Source organism: Fulvia fulva, chromosome 10, assembly GCF_020509005.1.
Source record: "Fulvia fulva chromosome 10, complete sequence".
NCBI lineage: Eukaryota > Fungi > Ascomycota > Dothideomycetes > Mycosphaerellales > Mycosphaerellaceae > Fulvia > Fulvia fulva.
The window spans coordinates 3,368,819-3,389,431 of record NC_063021.1 but is presented as its reverse complement, the minus strand read 5'-3'; the positions used below and the strand labels follow the sequence as shown (position 1 = coordinate 3,389,431).

General features: G+C 51.4%; 8 protein-coding genes across 8 annotated transcripts; 4 read left to right on the top strand and 4 right to left on the bottom strand.

The window, feature by feature from the left end:
- Positions 1-678: 678 nt before the first annotated feature.
- On the top strand, positions 679-1,069 carry CLAFUR5_12347 (uncharacterized protein; the record flags this gene model as incomplete). Its single annotated transcript, XM_047911495.1, has 2 exons — positions 679-917; positions 1,006-1,069. The coding sequence occupies 2 exons, from the start codon at positions 679-681 to the stop codon at positions 1,067-1,069; spliced, it is 303 nt and encodes a 100-aa protein (XP_047767152.1).
- A 738-nt stretch (positions 1,070-1,807) lies between these two features.
- CLAFUR5_12346 (uncharacterized protein) lies at positions 1,808-2,791 on the bottom strand (the record flags this gene model as incomplete). The annotated part of the gene is made up of 2 exons (XM_047911494.1): positions 1,808-2,688; positions 2,740-2,791. The coding sequence occupies 2 exons, from the start codon at positions 2,789-2,791 to the stop codon at positions 1,808-1,810; spliced, it is 933 nt and encodes a 310-aa protein (XP_047767151.1).
- Positions 2,792-2,963: 172 nt separating this feature from the next.
- CLAFUR5_12345 (ATP-dependent DNA helicase pfh1) lies at positions 2,964-5,121 on the bottom strand (the record flags this gene model as incomplete). The annotated part of the gene is made up of 2 exons (XM_047911493.1): positions 2,964-4,933; positions 4,983-5,121. 2 exons carry the CDS (start codon positions 5,119-5,121, stop codon positions 2,964-2,966), a joined length of 2,109 nt encoding a protein of 702 aa, XP_047767154.1.
- Positions 5,122-5,643: 522 nt separating this feature from the next.
- CLAFUR5_12344 (Ribosome biogenesis protein ytm1) lies at positions 5,644-7,116 on the bottom strand (the record flags this gene model as incomplete). Its single annotated transcript, XM_047911492.1, has 2 exons — positions 5,644-6,881; positions 7,020-7,116. The coding sequence occupies 2 exons, from the start codon at positions 7,114-7,116 to the stop codon at positions 5,644-5,646; spliced, it is 1,335 nt and encodes a 444-aa protein (XP_047767153.1).
- Positions 7,117-13,249: 6,133 nt separating this feature from the next.
- CLAFUR5_12343 (uncharacterized protein) lies at positions 13,250-14,428 on the top strand (the record flags this gene model as incomplete). The annotated part of the gene is made up of 1 exon (XM_047911491.1): positions 13,250-14,428. One exon carries the CDS (start codon positions 13,250-13,252, stop codon positions 14,426-14,428), a length of 1,179 nt encoding a protein of 392 aa, XP_047767150.1.
- Positions 14,429-15,833: 1,405 nt separating this feature from the next.
- Positions 15,834-17,692, top strand: CLAFUR5_12342 (Bifunctional purine biosynthesis protein ADE17; the record flags this gene model as incomplete). The annotated part of the gene is made up of 2 exons (XM_047911490.1): positions 15,834-15,861; positions 15,915-17,692. 2 exons carry the CDS (start codon positions 15,834-15,836, stop codon positions 17,690-17,692), a joined length of 1,806 nt encoding a protein of 601 aa, XP_047767149.1.
- A 298-nt stretch (positions 17,693-17,990) lies between these two features.
- CLAFUR5_12341 (Secretory component protein SHR3) lies at positions 17,991-18,760 on the bottom strand (the record flags this gene model as incomplete). The annotated part of the gene is made up of 2 exons (XM_047911489.1): positions 17,991-18,634; positions 18,712-18,760. The coding sequence occupies 2 exons, from the start codon at positions 18,758-18,760 to the stop codon at positions 17,991-17,993; spliced, it is 693 nt and encodes a 230-aa protein (XP_047767312.1).
- A 246-nt stretch (positions 18,761-19,006) lies between these two features.
- CLAFUR5_12340 (uncharacterized protein) lies at positions 19,007-20,382 on the top strand (the record flags this gene model as incomplete). Its single annotated transcript, XM_047911488.1, has 3 exons — positions 19,007-19,204; positions 19,318-19,458; positions 19,552-20,382. The coding sequence occupies 3 exons, from the start codon at positions 19,007-19,009 to the stop codon at positions 20,380-20,382; spliced, it is 1,170 nt and encodes a 389-aa protein (XP_047767311.1).
- Positions 20,383-20,613: the final 231 nt, after the last annotated feature.

Sequence of the window (20,613 nt, the reverse complement as noted above, 5' to 3'; positions counted from 1 at the left end):
AGTACGAACAGAACTGTTGCGGGAATGTAGTGCTTATGAACCATTCTTTTCCAGAGCATGGATTTTCCAACCAGTCACAGGTACTTAAGAGCGCTCGGTCGATTGAGCCACAGTGGTGTCCAAGCTCATGCAACTACCGTAAGTTACCGCTCTCGACTCGTGCCTTGACCCAGAAGCAGATCTCAATCAAGACCTACAAATGGTTCACGATGTACGATCGATCTGCACCCACCATGGCAACGATACATTTCGATGACACGAGAAGTTGGAACCCCGGGACCGGCCTCGTCTGGCAGTTCACGCGCGCGTTGTGAAGACTGGAAGCCTTGCGGGGCAGGGTTGATGGTTTGACCTTTTAACAACGAAACGTTGGAAAGTTGAAGATTGGCTATCTTTGGGATTATGATGCGTCTTCAAAGCTTTGACATGGTCATTTGCAGGGATCAAGCTAGCGTTGTCACGAGCATGAAGCTTATTCTACGGTATACGGAAGCATCGTGAGTCCGAAACATTGCCTAGACTAGACTGAACAGCCATAGGCAGCCAGACTCACCAGCGTTAAATGCTAGGTCGCTACAAGGCTGTATCTGAGGATCTGATGCTGCGACAAGCATAGGTTGAACTATGGGGTGTTCGAGCACGACAAGTTGGCTCCACGCATGGGTTTCTGTCACGAATATGCTGGGCTACCTAGCGATGAACGACATCAAGGTCACGGATGCGAGGGAGCTGAAAGTACCGAACATGCAAAGCCATCGTCTGCCGAGGAGGTCGGTGATGTACCCCACGAAGGGACAGATGGCGGCCACAGCGAGCGTGTTGGCAGTGAGCATCCAGTTTCCATACTTTGTGCCAATTGACTCTGAGATGGGCAGCAAGTTCGAGCTGACGAAGTACAGCACGATCTGCGATCCAACGTAGACCATGCAGAGTGCTGCCACTGCGATCATGCGAGTGGCAGTCCATGGAATCCGTTGCCATCTGCTCCATACTGACGGAGGCCAGCTGGTGCCTTCTCTGGATCGCTGGCAGTATCCGACTGGTACTCGTTGTGGTATTTGCCATGTGAGTGGGAAAGCTAAAGGTAGCTTTCGGTGTTCTGTGCGCTCTGACAGACCAACTGAGAGCTTCGCAACGGCGTTGATGGCAGCCCCAGACCAATCTCGTCCTCCAGCAAAGAACAGAAGAAGATCGACGTTGTTGAGAAGGTTTGGGATCCCCGCAAACCTTCCCCAGGCCTCCACGTGAGTGCAATGTGGCTGCGGTAAAGCTTGTTACGCTTTGAATGGACTTCACCTTTTGGTGGTCTCTCACTCGCTGGGCCGACTCAGTCAGTGAATGTGTCGCACATTACCATAGTCTAATGGCAGCGGAGAGGGCACGTCCAATTCGCTTCTGCCCCTCCATCCTCCCATACTGTAGGAATCTGCGACATTGCGGCGCAGGATCCTTCGAAAGCTGCTCTTTCGCTTCAGCCTGCTGGTCAGCGCCATCAACGGGCTTTACGGCAAACACGGTATGATGGTGAATCGCATGTCTTGACGCTAGCGAATGCAGCTCTCTGGCGCACTACCGTGGTTGTGATACGGCAGGACAATGGACCACGCGAGTATGGCGCACATGTCGTTCTGTACAGAGGTCTAGAATCTCGTCACTAGCTTCCATCATGGATTCTGGCTCACGATGTCGAGTAGCCTTGCTCAGTGCCGATGTGGGAATAATCGAAAGCGCCGGAGATATCCATGGCTTGAGATCAGGCAACTCCACTACAGCCCATTTGAACACTTGCAGCGGCGCTGTTCAACTCTCACGGCTGTCCGTCCCCTTCAACCCTCCCCATGACGCTGACACTCCCTTCCACTCTCTCGTCGCCCAACACCCAGATCTCAAACCCCGATTTCTCCCAGCTCTTAATCAACTTCCTCTCTACGACAACATCATCCACAATCTCCCCATTCGCCTGTATCGCCTGTAACTTCCTCTTCTCCGTTCCATCCGCCGCGGGACTGAGGACAACGGGACCATCGAAAGTCCAGTCCTCGTCCCCGGCACCATGCCGTCTGACCTTTTTCAACCCATCGAGGAACGCAGCAATAGCATCCTGCGCCAGCCCCGTGCCTCTGTAGGGCCGTTCGAGGCGGAAAGTATCAATGACTAGCAGCTTGTCCCCTGCCAGTGCAGCTTTGTACTTATCGAGATGCTTCCGAAGACGGCCACGATCCGTGAACAGTGCTCGGAGTATGTTCTGCACCTCTGACAACTGATCTCCTTTGCGGGAAGTCAGAATCTCTTTAGCCCAAGTGACTTGAGCTCCAGAGCGCTCTACAACGTGACAGACGAGTTCACCGATCTGCACTTTGCTGTTCGGTCGTGCAAGGTGAAACCCAGCTTCGTAGCGATGTGCGCAGCGCCATTCGGACCCTTTGACTATGATATGCGCTGAGACGAAGAGCGCGCGAGTGGCGTGGGCGCTGGGAAACGAGTCCTCGGTGTCTGTCGTGTCAGTCTCGGGCTGCTCACTCTTTCGTGCTTTGCGCTTCTCGGCTCGATCTCTTCGCGGATTCGGTGGAGGGCTGGAGATCGTTCTGTGGTTCGCTGCTGGGGTATTCTGCAGGGCACTGGATCCGTGCTTTGTGGCATGGTGCACTGTGCGTTGACTCAGTTGCTTCAACGAGAAGGCATGTCGATCTAGGCTTTTGTCAGCATGGTGACGACGCGCGGCGTTGCGTATCTACTGACACGACCGTGTACTCCGCAGGCTCTCTGCAAGCTCAGGATCGGCGAAATGCATTTATCGGCACATGCCTTGTTTTGACAGGCATCGTGAAGCATCATCTGCCTTGGTAGCCAACGTTGTGCTCACCCATGTAAGCCATTAAGGAAGTGCATGATGTAGGTCGCAAGCGGATGATGCGCACATTCCAAGACCTCAAATCCAGCATTCCTCGTCCCACATTCGGAGCTCACGAGTAGAGCCCATTGTCCTGCAGAAACTTCAACACTTCGCCATTCATGCCCTTCTTGTGCTCTCGCGGCAGTCGCACAACTTCCAGCCCCTCCAGGGTACGAGCTCTAGACAAAGCAACGTACACCATCTCCTTCTCGAAGCTGCTGTACAGATCGACCGATACACGATCTAGTGTCATGCCTTGTGACTTGTGAATCGTGATCGCCCAAGCAGCAACAAGCGGAATCTGCGTTCGCGCAAGCACACTGTATGGCTTCTCTACGCCCAACTCTTGGGTCTGACAGTGTCCGTAGATGGTCCTTTTGATGCCGTTGTTGAATTCGACGACCGGCCAGACTTGCTCCGGTGCCCGCTGGATGAATTGGCGGATCTGGTCTTCTTTGAGGGCTGCGGCTTCGTTCATTGCGTCAGAAGCCTCTGAGCCTCGACCACTCCTAGATGGTGAAGAGGCTGGAGGTCTTTGCACTAGTTGTATGCGCGGATCATACTGCTCGAACCCGACGACTTTGCCTTGACTGCCGTTTACGAGACCGAGGTCAAGATCCATGTTCACAAGTAGGATGACGAGCATGCCCACCTTGAGCTCGATCTGCTCCTCAAACCTGTGGTCCTTAAGAGCAGCTTTGGGTCCATCCTCACGATCAGGATATAGGGGCTTCCCTTTCCACTGCAGATCCGTTTCCTCCTTGTTACGCCAATTGTAGTAGTCAAGACATTCGTACCTGCGTGGAGTGCTCCGCAACATAAGGAGACCTTGGTGATTCTGCACGGTGACTTGCGCTTTCGTAGGCAGTAGCTTCACTGGATTCTGAATCGTTTTCTTCTGTAGGAGTAACACCTGATCGTCCTGCGACAGTGGCTGACCGGTGCGACACTTCTGCAGTACTGAGATGAACTTTGCGTCTCTTTGCCGGTGTATGTGTTTGAGCTCGAAGCAGGTAAATTGGGCTGCTGCCCAAGCAGGGCTGCGAAATGCCCACTTGTCCTTGTCCTCGTACACGAGATTGCAGCGACGGCACTTCTTGGAGCTGCCGTCCTGGTTGCCGTTATCGGTTGCTTCTGCGCCGCAGTGGTAGCAATAGTGGAAGGCTTTGACTGGCGGCAACTGACAAAAGTCACCCGTGATCACGATCTGAGCTCCACCAAAAGCCAATCGTGCGGTGTGAGGAGACATGACCTTCTTCTTGTCGCCGTACTCGGGCTTCCAACCGTTTCTTACCATTCTCATCACCGCATCGAGCCGAGTCAGCATATCACTTTCCACCATGGAGATCTCATCAATAACCAAGACATCTGTCTGACACAACCTCTTTCGCACAGTCTTGCCGTTCGCCTTGTTGATCAACTTCTCAATGCCCTCCTTGAAGACATCCGGATGCCAGCCAGCGTATGAGTAGATCGTAGACCCTCCAATCGCGAGAGCTGCAATACCGGACGGAGCTATGATGTCCACGTGTTTGCCTTGCGCTTTTAGACCCTTCACGAACGCCTTGAGGACCGTCGATTTTCCGACACCTGCTGAGCCGGTGTAGAAGACATTGTGTCCGTTCTCGATGCAGTCGACCACTTTGAATTGTTCTTCGTGGAGAGGCGGTTCGGGAGCGTCCAGAGGAACTGGTATGACTGTCGCGTTCGCAGGAGGAGTGTAATCGGCTAGCACGTCTGGTGGTGGCAATATGGAGGATGCTGGCGCAGCCTGTCGGCATGCTCGACATCGCCAGTTTGAGTTATCTCTGTACTTGGCGCTAGATAGACCAACGCAGACTTTGTGATATGTCCCGATCTTACAGCTCTCGTTGGCACACCTGACTGTCTCGCTAGCCTCTCGAAGCATGACGCTGCCGCACGTACATATCGAGGGTCGGGTCTCGCTGGGCTTCGCTTTCGTGGCTGCTGGTTCGTCATCTTGGGTCAGATCGACTACGAAAGGGCTTCGACTCGCTTTCTCGAAGCTTTGCTCTTGCGCTGCTCAATCGTGTCAGCTTTGACGATAAGCAGGCCGAGGGCTCCGTACATGCTACAGGTAGTGTCGACTGCTTGAACGTGGGGGCTTTCGTGAGGTTGTGGCCCTTGCGCCGTTTCGACGCTGGCTGACTCGGCTTTCGAACGACGGTATTGTAATCGTAGCCTTGGTATCGGCGCTTTTCGCTCATGTTTGGTGATGTGATCGGGGCCAAGGCCAGTCGCACATGGACGGCGCTCGAAATAGCAGATGGCCCGCAGTGAATTAGACGCTGAAGACAGAGCCAATACCCAAGCTAAGTCAGCCAAGTTGGCAAGCAAGACGGATACTTAACGATGTGGGAGGAGTGTCCAAGATGGAAGCACTTTACGCGTAGAGAGAAAGAACGCGTCTCGAAGTCATGGACTGAGTTTTGAGATCGTCGAATGGAACAATTAAAGCCCATGTGATGCCGGACAAATAGATGGATCAATAAATCACATACTGACCTCGACGTGTAAGATACACAATGACCGACACTAGAAATGTTGTAGAGCAAAAAGAAAGTAGCCTCGAGCACGCGAAATGGTCAAGGCTTGGCAGATCGCGAGATCACGAGCCGAGCTGAACAGCCGACCATGGGTATCACTCTGTACAATCTAGCCATCTTGACGCCTTCACAGCCTCGTCAGGACCGTAGGACTGGTGTTAAAGCGCAGCACCATGTTTTCCCCTAGCTGCCCTTGTTGATCTGCAGCATTTTGTCGCGACCACCACTCACGATCCCGACCTCCCTATCCCAGCACACCGAGAACACCCTGCTCGCATCACCTTGATCCGCCTTCTTCCCTCTTTGAGAATCACGCTCAATCACAAAGACGCTACTTCCTACTCTGTCACCAGTCGCCTCATTACTTCCTGCTCGCAAATCCCATATCCTGCAGGTGCCGTCGTTACTGGCGGAAACAATCTGATAGCTTAGCTCCGGGTTCTGCGCCAGAGAGTTGACGATGCCTTGATGGCCTCTCAGCTGCATGGCCGACACCTTGGTCGCTCCTTCCCTTGGATCGACAAGATCGATGTAGCGTTGTGTGCCTCCCGCGGCTATTAGTGATTGTTCTGGAAGGTGCAGCAGTGATGTGAGGCTTTGCGCGGTCGTTCTTGTGTCCACAGATCTGTTCGTTGTGAGGTCCCACGTCTTCACTGTGTGGTCTTGAGAAGCGCTGTAGGCTACTGTGTGGTCTTTCTCGTCGAACACGATATCCTTTACCTGGTCTCTGTGTCCCTCCAGCATACCCAGAGCACCTCTTTGAGGAATAGTAACCTCCGGCCCAGACAGCTTGCGGCGCTTGTTGGAAGGTGCAACTACCTCGGGCGCAGTCGTGCCTTCCGACTTCTTGGTGCTCCAGAGGCCTATCCGACCGTCTGCGGAAGCAGTCAGAATCCTAGAAGTGGATGCGCTCACTGCTAGGCTCTCTATCGATGACTGGTGGCCTAGCAATTCCAACTTCGGCTTGAGGGTACCCTGACCAGTCTCCGCATCCTTGAGGTCCCAAATCACCAAAGAGCGGTCTACACCTGCGCTGGCGACCTCCGTCTTCGACACAAATGCTGCGCTATTGACTCGAGCTTTGTGCCATTGTCCAGTTGCCACTTTGTTGGAGCTCATGTTCCAGATCGAGAGGCTTCCATCGAACGATCCTGATAGTATGCGACTTTGTGGGCCTTGGGAGAGCACGTCCACGCAAGAGACCCAGTCATCGTGCTCGTAGCTGGCGACATGTGTTGGTGGTACGAGCGCTTTGACGTACTCTACAGACAATGTCGTCTCTGCGGAAATGCCATTCTGAGTGAGATAGTCGTCCAACGATGTGCGCAAGAATTGGCCATTGATCAGGAACTCGAGGGGAACGGGCTTCTCTGTATCCAGGAGACGGTTCACGAGCGTGGAAAGTTGATAACGCTTCAGGTCTGAGACATTACGTTAGCAACTCATACGTGAAGTGTAGTCTGATGCATTCCAGATTCGAAGTTTCGACTTTGGCTGTGGCAATGACAGCTCCACAGCTCAGATGTAGCTTGATATCTCGAACCAATGTCCATACGTACCAGTCGATACCAAAATTTCGCCAGTCTCCGGTAGCTCAATATCGCTGTCCTTGGTTCTGAGCTGAATGCGCACCTGCGCTGTATTGTCGGCCGCCATACTCACGAGAACGCCTGGGAACACCAGATTGAAGCACGCCCAAGATTGATGCTGCTGTCGCTGTCGGATATCTTTTGATCTTGCTCCGACAATTTTCAAGCTGACCCTGCTTCGGCTGTTTGTGGGGTAACGCTAGCGATGCAGCGCTAACTCAATCGAGACATTGAGTCAGCGTTTCCGCCGTTCATGTTAAGATGTAGCATCTCAAAGGGAGTCAACAATCAGGAAGTGATCTGGCAGCCTGAGGCATCCACAATGACTCAGCTTGTAGGGAGATACCTTCTCTCCCCTTTAGCTTAGATAGACATCTAACACAATCAACATATTGGTTCCTGATATATTGCTGCATGCTCGTGCTATTAGTCAGTTGAAGATTGATCTCTTACTCCACTCCGCTGCCATCCACCCGTACCTGTTTCAACAGGTTATGAGCCCGGGTTTGTGCAGGAATAAGAGCAACCTATATCAGTACAGGTTACTTGTATCCCTTGCTATCGTAGCAGAAAACATCTGGGAATCAGAAGTCTACCCCGTCTATCCTATCAAGGAGCTTAGTTCGATACTAAGTGATAGGTAACCCAGACAAGGACTCTGTGCGGCTTACTCAAAGCCAATACCTTGAAGATACTCTGTAGGCAGAACTGCATTGAGATACTATCAAGAAGGACTTCAAGTAAGTCATTTGAAGCTCTGCTAGGAGAGACAGACCTGTGTCCTAGCCCCGAGACTTCACACCGCTCCTTCTTTACTTTACCAAGCAGGCCTTGGTATCCACACCTACGAACTTTCCCATTCTACACCAGAAGCCTCAGCAGGATCTGAGCCACCACCTTGGAACATACACACCTTGTTTCATTACATCCAATTTATTATGGATTCATACCAAGAGAAGACAGAGGAGAAGGGAGGCAAAATCCCAATTCTTGGGAGGGACAATTGGAAGAGATGGTTCAACCTTCAGAGATACAAGATGGAGAGCCAATCAGCATTCTTTGCAATTGATGACCTAATGGAAGTGTCTTTTGACAACATCAAGGGCAAGACTCTGAAACTCCAAGAAGAGGCTACAACCAAAGAGATCCTCAATACGCCAACATGGACAAGACACAATGCAGTATGCAACTTCAGTATCCTTAGTAGGATCACAGAAGAAGATGAATTTGAGCTTGAGGGCTCATGTGAATCTGGAAGAGCTGCTGAGAAGTGGGTGTATCTCTGGAACAAGTATAGCCAGGTGCTACCAACCCATGCACATGAGCTCACAAAGCAATTTGTGACCTTTGAGATGAGTGAAGAGTTCACCATCAGATCTGCATGGACACACCTGGTTTCTCTTGGAAAAAGGATTGCTGATGTTGACCCAGAGGGTCAGCATTACAGGAAAGCTGATGTGAGGATGACCCAGCTCTTAAGCTCACTGCCACCTGACTACCATGTAGCCAGGGATACTATCATGGCTCAGCCAAAGATGGATCATGAAAGGACCTTAAAGATCCTTGAAGCTCAAGAAGCCAGGTTGGATCCCTCTAAGGCTGAGTATGGCATGGCAGCCACCTGGGTCAAGCCCTCAGGTCTAGCAAGACCACTCTCCTGCCTTCTCTGTGAGAAGGATCATCTGATCAAGGACTGCCCTAGTTTGCCTGAGGCAAGAAAGGTCCTTAGATCTCATTCCCAACCACCATCTTCCCAGAATACAACACATGTCAAGAAGAAGAGAACTCCACCACCCACTTCAAGGAGGACACCAAGAGAGAAGTCCTCTATGGAAGAACTTAAGAAAATGGTGAAGAAACTCAGCTCTGACATGCTGTCACTCCAGAAGAACCAGGCCCAGTCTTATACCTCTAAAGCAAAGAAGACTGGAAAAGGTTTCTCCGCCCAAGAGTCACCATGCAGCTCATCCCCAGAGACAATGTCTGATGATGATGAGTATGATGAAGTGGCTCACTCAACTGCAGAAGTCCAAGGCAAGTTCCCCTCGTCAGAGTGGTTACTTGACTCCTGTGCTTCATCCCATATGACTGACCAAAGCTGCCTCTTTAGATCTATGACTCCCTTGACAAGGAAGAAATGGATCAAAGTGGGAGGTGGGTTTTTATTGGCCACTCATATTGGGAATGCAGAGATGAGTGGGAGAGCTGGCAGAAAAGTTGTTTTGGAAGATGTCCTGCTTGTACCCAAGCTAGGAGTGAACCTGGTTTCATGGAACCAGTTTAGCAAGCAGTTTGGTGTGCAACCTCCATCATTTTCTCTTGTTTCCCCCTCTGGTGAGACTGTTGTCCAGACAAAGCTCCTTGGGGGGGTTCCATTCATTGATGAGATTTCTCCTCTCCTACAAGAACGGGCACATTACTCATCATGTGCACCACCAATGGAGAATGCCTTTGTGACTGCTCAATCAGAGACCGACCTGAAGCAGTGGGAGCTTTGGCATAGAAGATTTGCACACTTTGGGAAGAATTTGCTCCAGAATCTTCACAAGGTAACAGACTTGAAAGAACCCATTCCTATCCCTAAGGATGGCTTTCACCAGTGCAGAGTATGCTCAATAGCAAAGATGAAGAAGTACAAAGGCAAAGTTACAGAGAGAAGACCTGAAAGACTTGCCCTTGTATCTATTGACATATGTGGCCCACTACCAATCTCAAGACTAGGATTCAAATACTGGCTTGAGATTGTTGACAACTTCTCTAGGAAGAAGTGGACCTTTCCTCTTAGGAAAAGAGAAGATGCTCCAGTTGCTCTCCAGAACTGGAAGATCAAAGCAGAGAGGAAATCATCAGCGCAGCTGAAAGCAGTAAGACTTGACAATGCAAAAGAACTTATTGCATTAGTGAAGCAGTGGGAGAAGGATTTGGGGATTGGGCTCGAGCCGACTGAGGCATACAACTCTCTACAGAATGGACCAGTTGAGAGGTCAATACAAACCTCAGAGGACTCTATAAGGGCAATGCTTGAAGAGGCTAAAATGCCGGTTGAATTTTGGCCTGAAGCACTAGAGGCCCAAACTTATATGAGGAACAAACTGCCAAATGGCCCAGATTACGATGGGTTCAAGGTTTCACCAGATGAGGCTTTTGATGGTATCAAACCGACCATCAACCATTTGAAAGTTTGGGGATGCAAAGCTGTTGTCTATATGGACACAAGATCCCAACCTCAATGGGCAAGAAGTGACAAGCTAATGAATAGGGGTAAAGAAGCAGTGTTTATTGGGTATGTTGAAAACACAGCTAAAGCCTGGCTCTTTTGGGAACCAGACATGAGAGCTGTTAAACAACACACACATGCAGACTTCTTTGAGGACCAGCCTGGAGGTGATATAGGTCTCAATGTTCCAACATTGAATCTACCAAGCAGTGCACCAGCTAGGAAGCCCTTAGGAAGGCCGAGGAAGAACGTATCCTTAGGACAATCTACCTACCATTCAGGCGTCCATCAGAGCCCCCCCAAAATAGATCAGCCAATTGAGAGCCCTAAAGTCGCTCAGCCGAGAAAGCTGTTTGTGCAACTTCCCCAGCCTCCGGAGAACGTAGGGGAATTTCAGAAAATCGATCAGCCAATTGAGAGAAGCTCTCTAGATCCCCAGGAAATAGACGTTACTAGGTCACAAGTGACGGTCCCTAAATCATCCCTTGGAAAGAGAAAGGCTGACTATGATGTTGAGGGCTATGACATGAAACAGAAAGCCCCAAGATCCATGGTCCCTAAGCCTGAACTAACCACTGAAGTGGGAGAAGCAATGGACCTCTCAGAGAACCTTGCTGCTTTTCACCAAGCTTTCTTTGCAGCCATGCAATCAGTGGACAGTTCAATACCATGGGATAGCGAATTCCTGGAAGAAGTTGAGGAAATGGCCTTTGCAGCAACTGTAGAAGCCATTGCATACAAGCAAGAGGTCCCAATTCCAAAATCCTACAAGGATGCTGTGAATGACAAGAAATGGGGACATCTTTGGAAGGAAGCAATCCAAAAGGAACTAGATGCTCTACAGAGTAACAACACCTGGGAAAATTCTGTTCCACCAAAAGGAGCAAATCTGGTTACATCAAGATGGGTCTTTGATATTAAGAGAAGCATTAGTGGAGCTATTGAAAAGTTCAAGGCTAGACTAGTTGCAAGGGGCTTCTCACAGAAGTTTGGTGTTGACTTTATGGAGACATTTGCACCTACAGTAAGACAGGACACCCTTAGGGTGTTTATGGCTATTGTGTGTAAGAAGGATCTTCATCTTCACCAAGTGGATGTGAACAATGCATTCACAGAAAGCACCCTCCATGAAGACATCTTCATGTTACCACCACCAGGAGTTGAGCTTCCACCAAACATGGTGTTCAAAATCCTCAAAAGCTTGTATGGACTTAAGCAAGCAGCTAGAGATTGGAATCAACTCTGTGTGTCAAAGCTCAGAGAGATTGGATTCACACAGTCAGAAGTGGATCCATGCCTACTTATCCATAAGAAGAGGGAGATCATAATCCTTATACATGTGGATGACATTCCAATTGCTGCACCAAAGTTGACAGATGTTCTCTGGTTCAAAAGAGAACTTGGCAAGATCTTCAAGATCAAAGATCTAGGTGAACCTGAAAAGATCCTTGGCATGAGAGTCACAAGGGACAGGAAGAGAGGAATCCTGAAACTTGACCAAGGACACTTTGTTAGGGACAGCCTAGCCAAGATGGGAATGAACCATGAGAAGGCAGCACCTACACACTCACCCATGGACAGCTATGAGGCCCTCAAACCTTCAAGCCACATGGATGAGAGGTGTGACAAGGCAGAGTACCAGAGTATTAATGGTACTTGGATGTGGCCAGCAACAATCACAAGGCCAGACATTGCTTTTGCCCTAGGAAGGATGAGCTCATTTGTGAGTGACCCATCCACCTACCACATGAAGGCTTTGAAGAAGATCACTAGGTACCTAAGATCATACCCTGATCTAGGACTTCAGTTCTCAAAGTCTGGAAAAGGACACCTTATTGGATACTGTGATTCTGATTATGCAATGGACAAAGCAGACAGAGTCTCAATCCTTGGGTATGTCTTCTTCCTCTGTGGGGCACCAGTTTCTTGGATGAGCAAGAAGCAAAAGTCTGTAGCAACATCCACAATGGAGGCTGAATACATGGCTATGAATGCATGTGCGAAGCAGTCCCAATTCCTAGCTTCACTGCTGAGGGAAATGGATTGTCCAGAGTTAGTGGGAGACTGTTCCCATCAACCAAGAATCACTGGAAACCAGGAGACTGTATCAAATTTGAGACCAGTCCAATTAAGAGGTGACAATCAAGCTGCCCTCACCCTAGTGAAAGATGCACATGTTCATGACAAGTCGAAGCACATTGACATTGCCTATAACGCTGTTAGGAAACTTTGGTGGAGGAGGCTTATTGCTGTTGAGTACACCCCAACCTCTGAGATGGTTGCAGACGGGTTTACAAAACCAAAGACTGGTCCACACTTCCAGAGGTTTGTAAGCCAGCTGAACCTGTCATAAAAAGGTCCAAGTACTATTGACAGGAAGTGAGCAGACTGTAACCTCCCATACGAGATGAGTGGGAGTGTTAAGATGTAGCATCTCAAAGGGAGTCAACAATCAGGAAGTGATCTGGCAGCCTGAGGCATCCACAATGACTCAGCTTGTAGGGAGATACCTTCTCTCCCCTTTAGCTTAGATAGACATCTAACACAATCAACATATTGGTTCCTGATATATTGCTGCATGCTCGTGCTATTAGTCAGTTGAAGATTGATCTCTTACTCCACTCCGCTGCCATCCACCCGTACCTGTTTCAACAGTTCACATGCAAATGCATTGTTCGCCAGTCTGACGTCCGCAGGCACGATCAACGCCTAACCATCTCCACACATGCATGCACTCCTCTTCTCAACACCACACACACCCCCAGCTTCTCCTTCTTTGTTCTACATAACGTCCACAGCTCGCAGTTCTCAGCTCCCCCCAAAACGGCCATTTACGTCTTAACTTCGGCTGCAAACCTTCGCAACTTGTCCCGAGCAAGCTCAGGCCACCGTAAACTCGGTTCACGACTGAGCGCGTGCGCTCGAAAACTTGTCCTGCAACCCATCGTACGATCGACAAAAGCAACACCTGTATACAACGGCCATGAGCCATCCGACCAACGATCTTCCCTCCGCCGACCTCAAGCCCCGCCCCCGGACTCGACGACCCTTCGAACTCGGCTCAGCTCCGAACTCAGCTCCGCCAACACCACCTTCAGAAGCTCAGAATTTCACAAACGGCTTAAGCTTAGATACAAGCGGTGCTTCAAAGATGAGCAGCGACGTGAATGGCAGTGCGACACCTTCGAGAAACAGAAGTTTCCTCAACTTGACGGGCTCAACACTTCTTGGGATCTACCAGCCGGCAGGATTAGACACAGATACCGCGAATCCTACACCGTGGGGCACAGGCGCGCAGACACCAGCTGCGGATAGCAGGAATGGAAGCTTCGACTTTACGAGGGCGACCTTGCCTGATACAGCGTTTCAGAAGGGTGCAGATGGAAAGATACGGCGAAAGAGTACAGTGCCACAACAACGGTTTCAGGCGCGAAGGAAAGGATTCAAGGGTTATGTGCTGCCTATGATCGGAAGAGGGGTGGCATTGTTCGGCGTTGGAATGTTGTACGGGCTGTCGATCAGCCATTTGCATGATCAGCAGAAGATCGCGCCAGTGACTGTAAATCTTGATCGGTCAAGATGGAGCTATCTGGCTACATGGGGCTTCATTGGTGTTCTTCTGGGTGAAGCGTTGCCTTGGGCGGATGCATTATGGGCGGATGAAGACGAGGATTCTGTGGACGATGCGGACACTCAGCGCACGCAGAAGAATGCTCGAACAATGGACGCCTGGATGGACGTGGTACGCTCAATCGGAGCATTTGTCGGCATTGCCTTTGCAATTCGAAAACTGCCATGGCAATCAACGTTGCAGCTTTCGTTGACCCTAGCGCTCGCCAACCCTGCGGTGTGGTATCTGATCGACCGATCTCCACCAGGCTTCATCATGTCGACGATTGTCGCGCTGGGTGGCACAGCAGTATTGCTAGGCATCAATCCAACATTGGTACATTCGCCATCGCCGTCGCAGGCTCTGAACGGCGGTGTCGGGAGTCGTGGAGGCCTGAATGATACTTTTGGTGCGTTGAAGAGCGAGGAGTTGGTGCTTGGGATTTTCAGCCACGAGTCGGTCGGCGTCGCGACTTGGATCGCAAGTGTGCTCTTCGTAAGCTCGGTCTGCTTTGGCAATATTGGAAGGCAATTGGCGCCGCAGAGAGTCTAAATGGTCCTGCACTGAGCTGGTGCTGGACGACAATACACTTTCCAACCTCCTCGGGCGGCCACCCATTTTACAATGGCTAAACTCAGGTCAATGAGACCGATGTCGGAAGTTCTTGTACATCAGAAACAGGTACTTGTGAACAACATCAGGGTCCTTGTCTGGGTACACGGAGGTGGCCACATCGCTCAATGACTTTCCAGACTGAATCATACGTAGAGCCTGTTGTCTGGCACCAGAATCCCATCCTCTGAAATTCGACTTGGCGTTTGGATCACGCGCATTCTTAAACACAGCTGTCACACTGCCGTACGAGCGTTCCATAATTCGAGCTACCTCCTTCCAAGGCAATTTTTCTTTCATCCTCAAATCGTGCACTCTTTGTATGTCCTCGGGCGACCACCGACGCTCGGGCGTGCGTGAGCCCCTGCGATTGTAAGAGTTCGCCGTGTTCGCTGCGCACTCTAAAGAATCAATTGTCCTGTTCGGGAAGTAGTCTGATTGTATCGTTCTGTAAGACATCCTAGCGGCGCGTAGCTTTAGTATCTGCTCGAGGTCGGATTGTGGGAACAAACTCGAGTCCTGATACAACTGTTTGCCATGCTCATCACGAGGAGAATGCCTTGTAAGTGCCGATCTTATAGCGGCCTCGGACCGCTGAGGGAGCATAGAGCATAGCACCCTGAGTGGCTTGCCTTGTTTACGGAGCTCCAGCAGCTGATCGAGCTCGGCCTGATTCCAAGGACTTCCTTTCTCGACATCGAAGGTCGGGCTCGTTGAAAACAGTCTAATCCCCAGGCAGCATGGAATGGATGGACGCTGGAAGCTGGGCAGCCTGCGAGCAAGCCATCCCACTAGGCTCACTGTCTGCATGGAGTCATGGGAACGCTAAGTTGCGAGTTCAGTGCACAGAGTCTTGATGCCAATTCGAGAGACAGTTGTCTTAGTCTGACTCTAGCGAATGACCAGATAGCAGAGGTTCCGTCGAGATGGCGGCCTGCGTCAACGTGAACAGACGCGACTATGCTGATGGAGGACGTTCCGGCAGTAGCAGTGAGCTCGCAGTAGGGAAAGCAGTCCACTTGCGATGATCCAAGTCTCAGTGTCGTCCACTCGTGTTTGATGCTGCATGTGCTCGGAACAATTAAGGTGGCAAGGTGAAGCTTTCAGGGACACATGCAAGATTGGCTGGGTAAATGCGGATCGAGTTCCGCTAGCGTGCGCATGCCATCAGCCAATCAGACCACGTGGGTGACGTCGGCGGGGCAGAAATTTGTTGCGAATCGTGGGCACATGCAGCAGTCACACGAGAACGAGCTGCAGGATCCCATGGCTATACAATAGCCTTCTGTCGACACTATTCTCCTGACACCTTGGCAGCCAAACAACAACATCAATACCACCCAACATGGCATCCGAGAAGCCTCAGAAGATAGGTAGGTACCCCCAGTTCTATCCCAGATTGCTCGTCACTCACACGTCAATCTAGCGATATTGTCAGTCTACGACAAGACTGGCCTGCTCGACTTGGCAAAGGGTCTCGTAAAGCAGAATGTCCGACTCCTTGCCTCAGGCGGTACCGCAAAGCTCATCCGTGAAGCCAACTTCCCAGTCGAAGATGTCTCCGCAATCACCAAGGCACCCGAAATGCTCTCAGGCCGTGTCAAGACCCTACACCCAGCAGTCCATGCCGGCATTCTAGCCCGTGATCTTGCATCTGACGAGAAAGACTTGGCTGAGCAGAACATCAACAAGGTTGACTATGTCATTTGCAACCTGTACCCTTTCAAGGACACTGTTGCTAAGATCAACGTGACCATCCCGGAAGCTGTTGAGGAAATCGACATTGGCGGTGTCACACTCATCCGAGCAGCAGCCAAGAATCACGGCAGAGTGACCATCTTGAGCGACCCAGAGGACTACCATGACTTCCTGCAGGAGCTTGAGAAGGGCGAGGTTTCTGACAAGCAGAAGCAGCTGTACGCTTTGAAGGCCTTCTCACACACCGCAGACTACGACAACGCCATCTCAGACTTCTTCCGCAAGAAGTATGCTGGTGATGGATCTCAGCAACTCCCCCTACGATATGGCGCCAACCCTCACCAGAAGCCAGCCTCGGCCTTTGTCACAAGCGGGAAGCTCCCATTCAAGGCATTGAACGGCTCACCCGGCTACATCAACCTGCTCGATGCTCTCAACGGCTGGGCATTGGTCAAGGAGCTTGACGAGGCTCTCGACTACCCAGCCGCTGCATCATTCAAGCACGTCTCACCAGCAGGTGCTGCCATTGGTGTGCCTCTCAAGCACCCAGAGCACAAGGTATACATGGTTGAGAACGTTCAGGGGATCGAAGAGTCAGGTCTTGCCCAGGCTTATGCACGTGCCCGAGGTGCAGACCGCATGTCGAGCTTCGGTGACATGATTGCTTTGTCACGAGAGGTCGATGTGCCAACGGCCAAGATCATCAACATGGAAGTAAGTGACGGTGTGATCGCTCCAGGATACCAAAAGGAAGCCCTTGAAATCCTGCAGAAGAAAAAGGGTGGCAAGTATCTCGTCCTCCAGATGGACGCCAACTACAAGCCAGGCCCACAAGAGCAGCGCACAGTCTACGGCATCAACTTGACACAGTCGCGCAATGATGCCACCATCTCGCCGGAGAGCACCTTCAACTCGGTCCTCATCCCAAGAGACTCCAAGCAGCCACTGCCAGAATCCGCACTTCGGGACTTGACCGTTGCTACCATTGCCCTCAAGTACACACAGTCCAACTCTGTCTGCTACGCACTCAACGGCCAGGTCATCGGCCTCGGCGCAGGTCAACAGTCCCGCATCCACTGCACTCGTCTTGCTGGTGACAAGGCTGACAACTGGTGGATGCGCTTCCACGAGCGCACCCTCGGCCTCAAGTGGAAGCAGGGCTCGAAGCGTGCTGACAAGTCGAACGCCATTGACCTTCTTTGCGCCGGCATTGTGCCAGAAGATGAGGAGGGTCCTGAGCGTAAGGACTGGGCGGCCAAATTCGAGGAGGCTCCAAAGCCATTCACTGCCGAGGAGCGCAAGGAGTGGCTGAGCAAGCTGACCGGCGTGGCCTGCTCGAGTGATGCTTTCTTCCCATTCATCGACAACGTCTTCCGCACCTCTAGGAGTGGTGTCAAGTACATTGCCGCGCCAGTTGGAAGCCAGAACGACGAGGCAGTGAAGAGCACTGCAGAGCAGCTCGGTATCACATTTATCGAGCAGCACATCCGACTCTTCCACCACTAGAGCCATTGGGTATTGACCTGATCTTGGAGACTATACATGAACTTTCAACACATTAGCGCGATGCCATAGGGGAGTGTGGATGTTATGAAAGATACCACAATGCGGCATTAGCGATGAACCATAGATGAGGCCATAATAGCCACAAAAGAAATGAACCATGATCTTGAAAACCCGTACCCGCTGTATCATTGCCGAGTGTCCAGGGTATCATTGCCTTCCAAATACTCAATGCCTGCCGTATCGTTCTTCGCGTGCCCTGAAGCTCCAAAACACATCAACACCTGGTCATAATCCTTGCCTACAACTTCTTCTTACTCTCCCTCGCATTCGCTCCAGCCGCCTTCGCCGCCTTCTTCTCATCCCTCGCCTTATCCATCTGCTCCAACTCCTCCGCCTCCTTCCTCTGCGCATACCACTGCCCCGCCTGCAACACCAAAACTCCCACCAGCACCAGCGCAAGAATCGTATTACTCGCCGCCAACACCCTCAAACTATCCTCCCTCCCAATGAAATCAGCCACATTCTCCCCATCAATCACCTGATCCGTGACGACCTTCCCCGCCTCATCCAGCGTCGCACCGCCATACGCCCCCGCCGTCACAGTCCTGAGCCCCTTCACAATATTCGCGATGTAGACAGTAATCCCGCACATGTAGAGAACCAGGGACGCGCCGTCGAAGAGCATGTTGGCCTCGGAAGGTTTGTAGAGTTTCATCATGAAGCCGAGGAGGCCGGTGCCGATTACGATGTGCAGGATCCGGGAGATGAGGGGTGGGGAGGCGTGCAGGAATTTGAGGTGGTTTTCTTGCAGGGCGAAGTAGGTGTCGCGGGGGTCGGTGGTGGGGTCGGCGGAGAAGTGGGGGTGCGTGGAGGGGGTGGTCCAGAGGACGTTGTAGTCGTAGGGGAAGAGGGCGAAGAGGATGCCGAGGAAGAAACATGTTGCTGGGAGGGAGGTGGTCTTAGTGGTGTTGATGGGTGATGTGTATAAGTGATGGGTGATGGGATCGGTGATGACTTACGTCCTACGATGAGGAAGGTCGCGAAGGGGGAGTTGCCTTTGGTGGCCATGATGGGCGATTGTGGTGCGGTATCGCCAGGCAGGTGTGTTGTTGTTGCTGATGTCGCAAGATGCAGCTGAAGTTGAGCTTGGAAGTGGAAGTGGACTCGGGTGATGGTCCAGATTCAGGGTCTCTTTCGCGACCTCACTCGGCCATTCACCTTCCACCTTCGTTTCAACAACATCGACATCCACTGTCTGTTCACCTATCACAGCAATGCTAGACGGCATTGAGGCGATAAGACATGCTCTGACTAATGGTGCCGAGATACTACCACGACACGCAGATTATGCACGGCAACAACGACAATGTCTCGCCGAGATATCTCATCACCCGCGCTCAGAAAGACCAGATCGCGACACAGATTTCTATCGGAACGCATCGTATCTGTTCCGATCATCAGATCGGCTTGCTGTCATTCTTTGCCAATGATGGAACGATCCTTGACGACAAAGTACATGATGGTGTTCCTGCAATTCGTGAAGCTGTTGCGGTCGTGCATGCGGCAAGTATGATATTTCCTTGGCTTGATAACTGACATTGTATGCCCATGCTAGCACAATATAGCATAGTATTGAAGCTATTCACGTTCGCTCGTTCAGCGATCAGTTCATTGAAAGCTTGCCGGCATCCAGAAGCCTTGTGGGGGCTTTACCCAGCAAAGACGTATTCCTCGCAGCGCACTTGACACCGATGAACATCCATGTGGTATGACATTTCCTCCTGCTTAGGCGATCCAGTCCATCGGGCATCACGACGCAGGCAACCGCCTCCTGAACTGCTAACATTCTGCTCTCGCAGGACGATGCTATTTGCCTGATCTGCTGGCAGCCACCGACGTCGCCAGTGCAAACACAATGCAAACACCTCTACTGCGCGCAGTGTTTGATTGCGTGGTTTAAAATCACCGACACCTGCCCCTATGACCGCAGAGTGCTTTTTGAGGCCGAGAGCGCTTCTACAACCCAACCCATGACTCTGCCGAACGAGGGACTATTGCAAGCGATGACCTGGCCACAAGGTCTCGAGCCGTTCACCATCGCAGACACCGAGGACGAAAAGTCACCCTTTGCAACCGACGCTGACCTCGAGGTGGTGGACGACAGAATCCTCGCCATCCGTGCAGCAGTGGTCCACTTGACCAAACATTTCGATGACTGGTTCCGCGTCGGCACTGGTGAGAATGAGTACTTGCATGACCACGATGCCGACAGCCCGGTCGACACTGACCCTACCATACTCCGACAAATTGCTCTCGCAGGGTGTCAGCGACTCGCATCATCACCAGGTCACCACCCTGTCATGCATGCCATGTGTCGATACGAATGGACCCGAATATACCGACGCATTAGCAAGCTCCTCGAACACAAAGAGATACGCCCAGCCAAAGTCAGTGTGCTCAAGAATGTTTTGGTCAGCCTTTTGAAGCCATTCAAATACGACAGGGGTCTCACGACGCGTAGTCCTGGTATTGTCCTAAATAGGGAAGTTCGTCGCTTCGGCGAAGACGTTCGAGTTCTTATACGCTGGATCGCGTCGACTGCTGCAAACCAGAGGATGCAGCTCACAGCGGAGGTACCGGCGGGACTTGCCCAGCAGATGTTGATACTCGCGTCAAAAATACATCCGTAGGCCAGAAACATCCATAGTGGTACTTAGCGAGAAGGTCTCCAACTTCCTCTTAGTCATTGCAGATCATACGGAGATCTCGTACATGATCATGTCAGCACCATGACAAAAAGAAGATGCGCACCTGAAACCACACCATTCGAACCCTCACCCTCCAGCCGCGCTCCTAACACACCCCAACCAAAAAACTGCAAAAAGACAAGCCCTCCTAACGAAGAGCTCGCAATTAAGGTC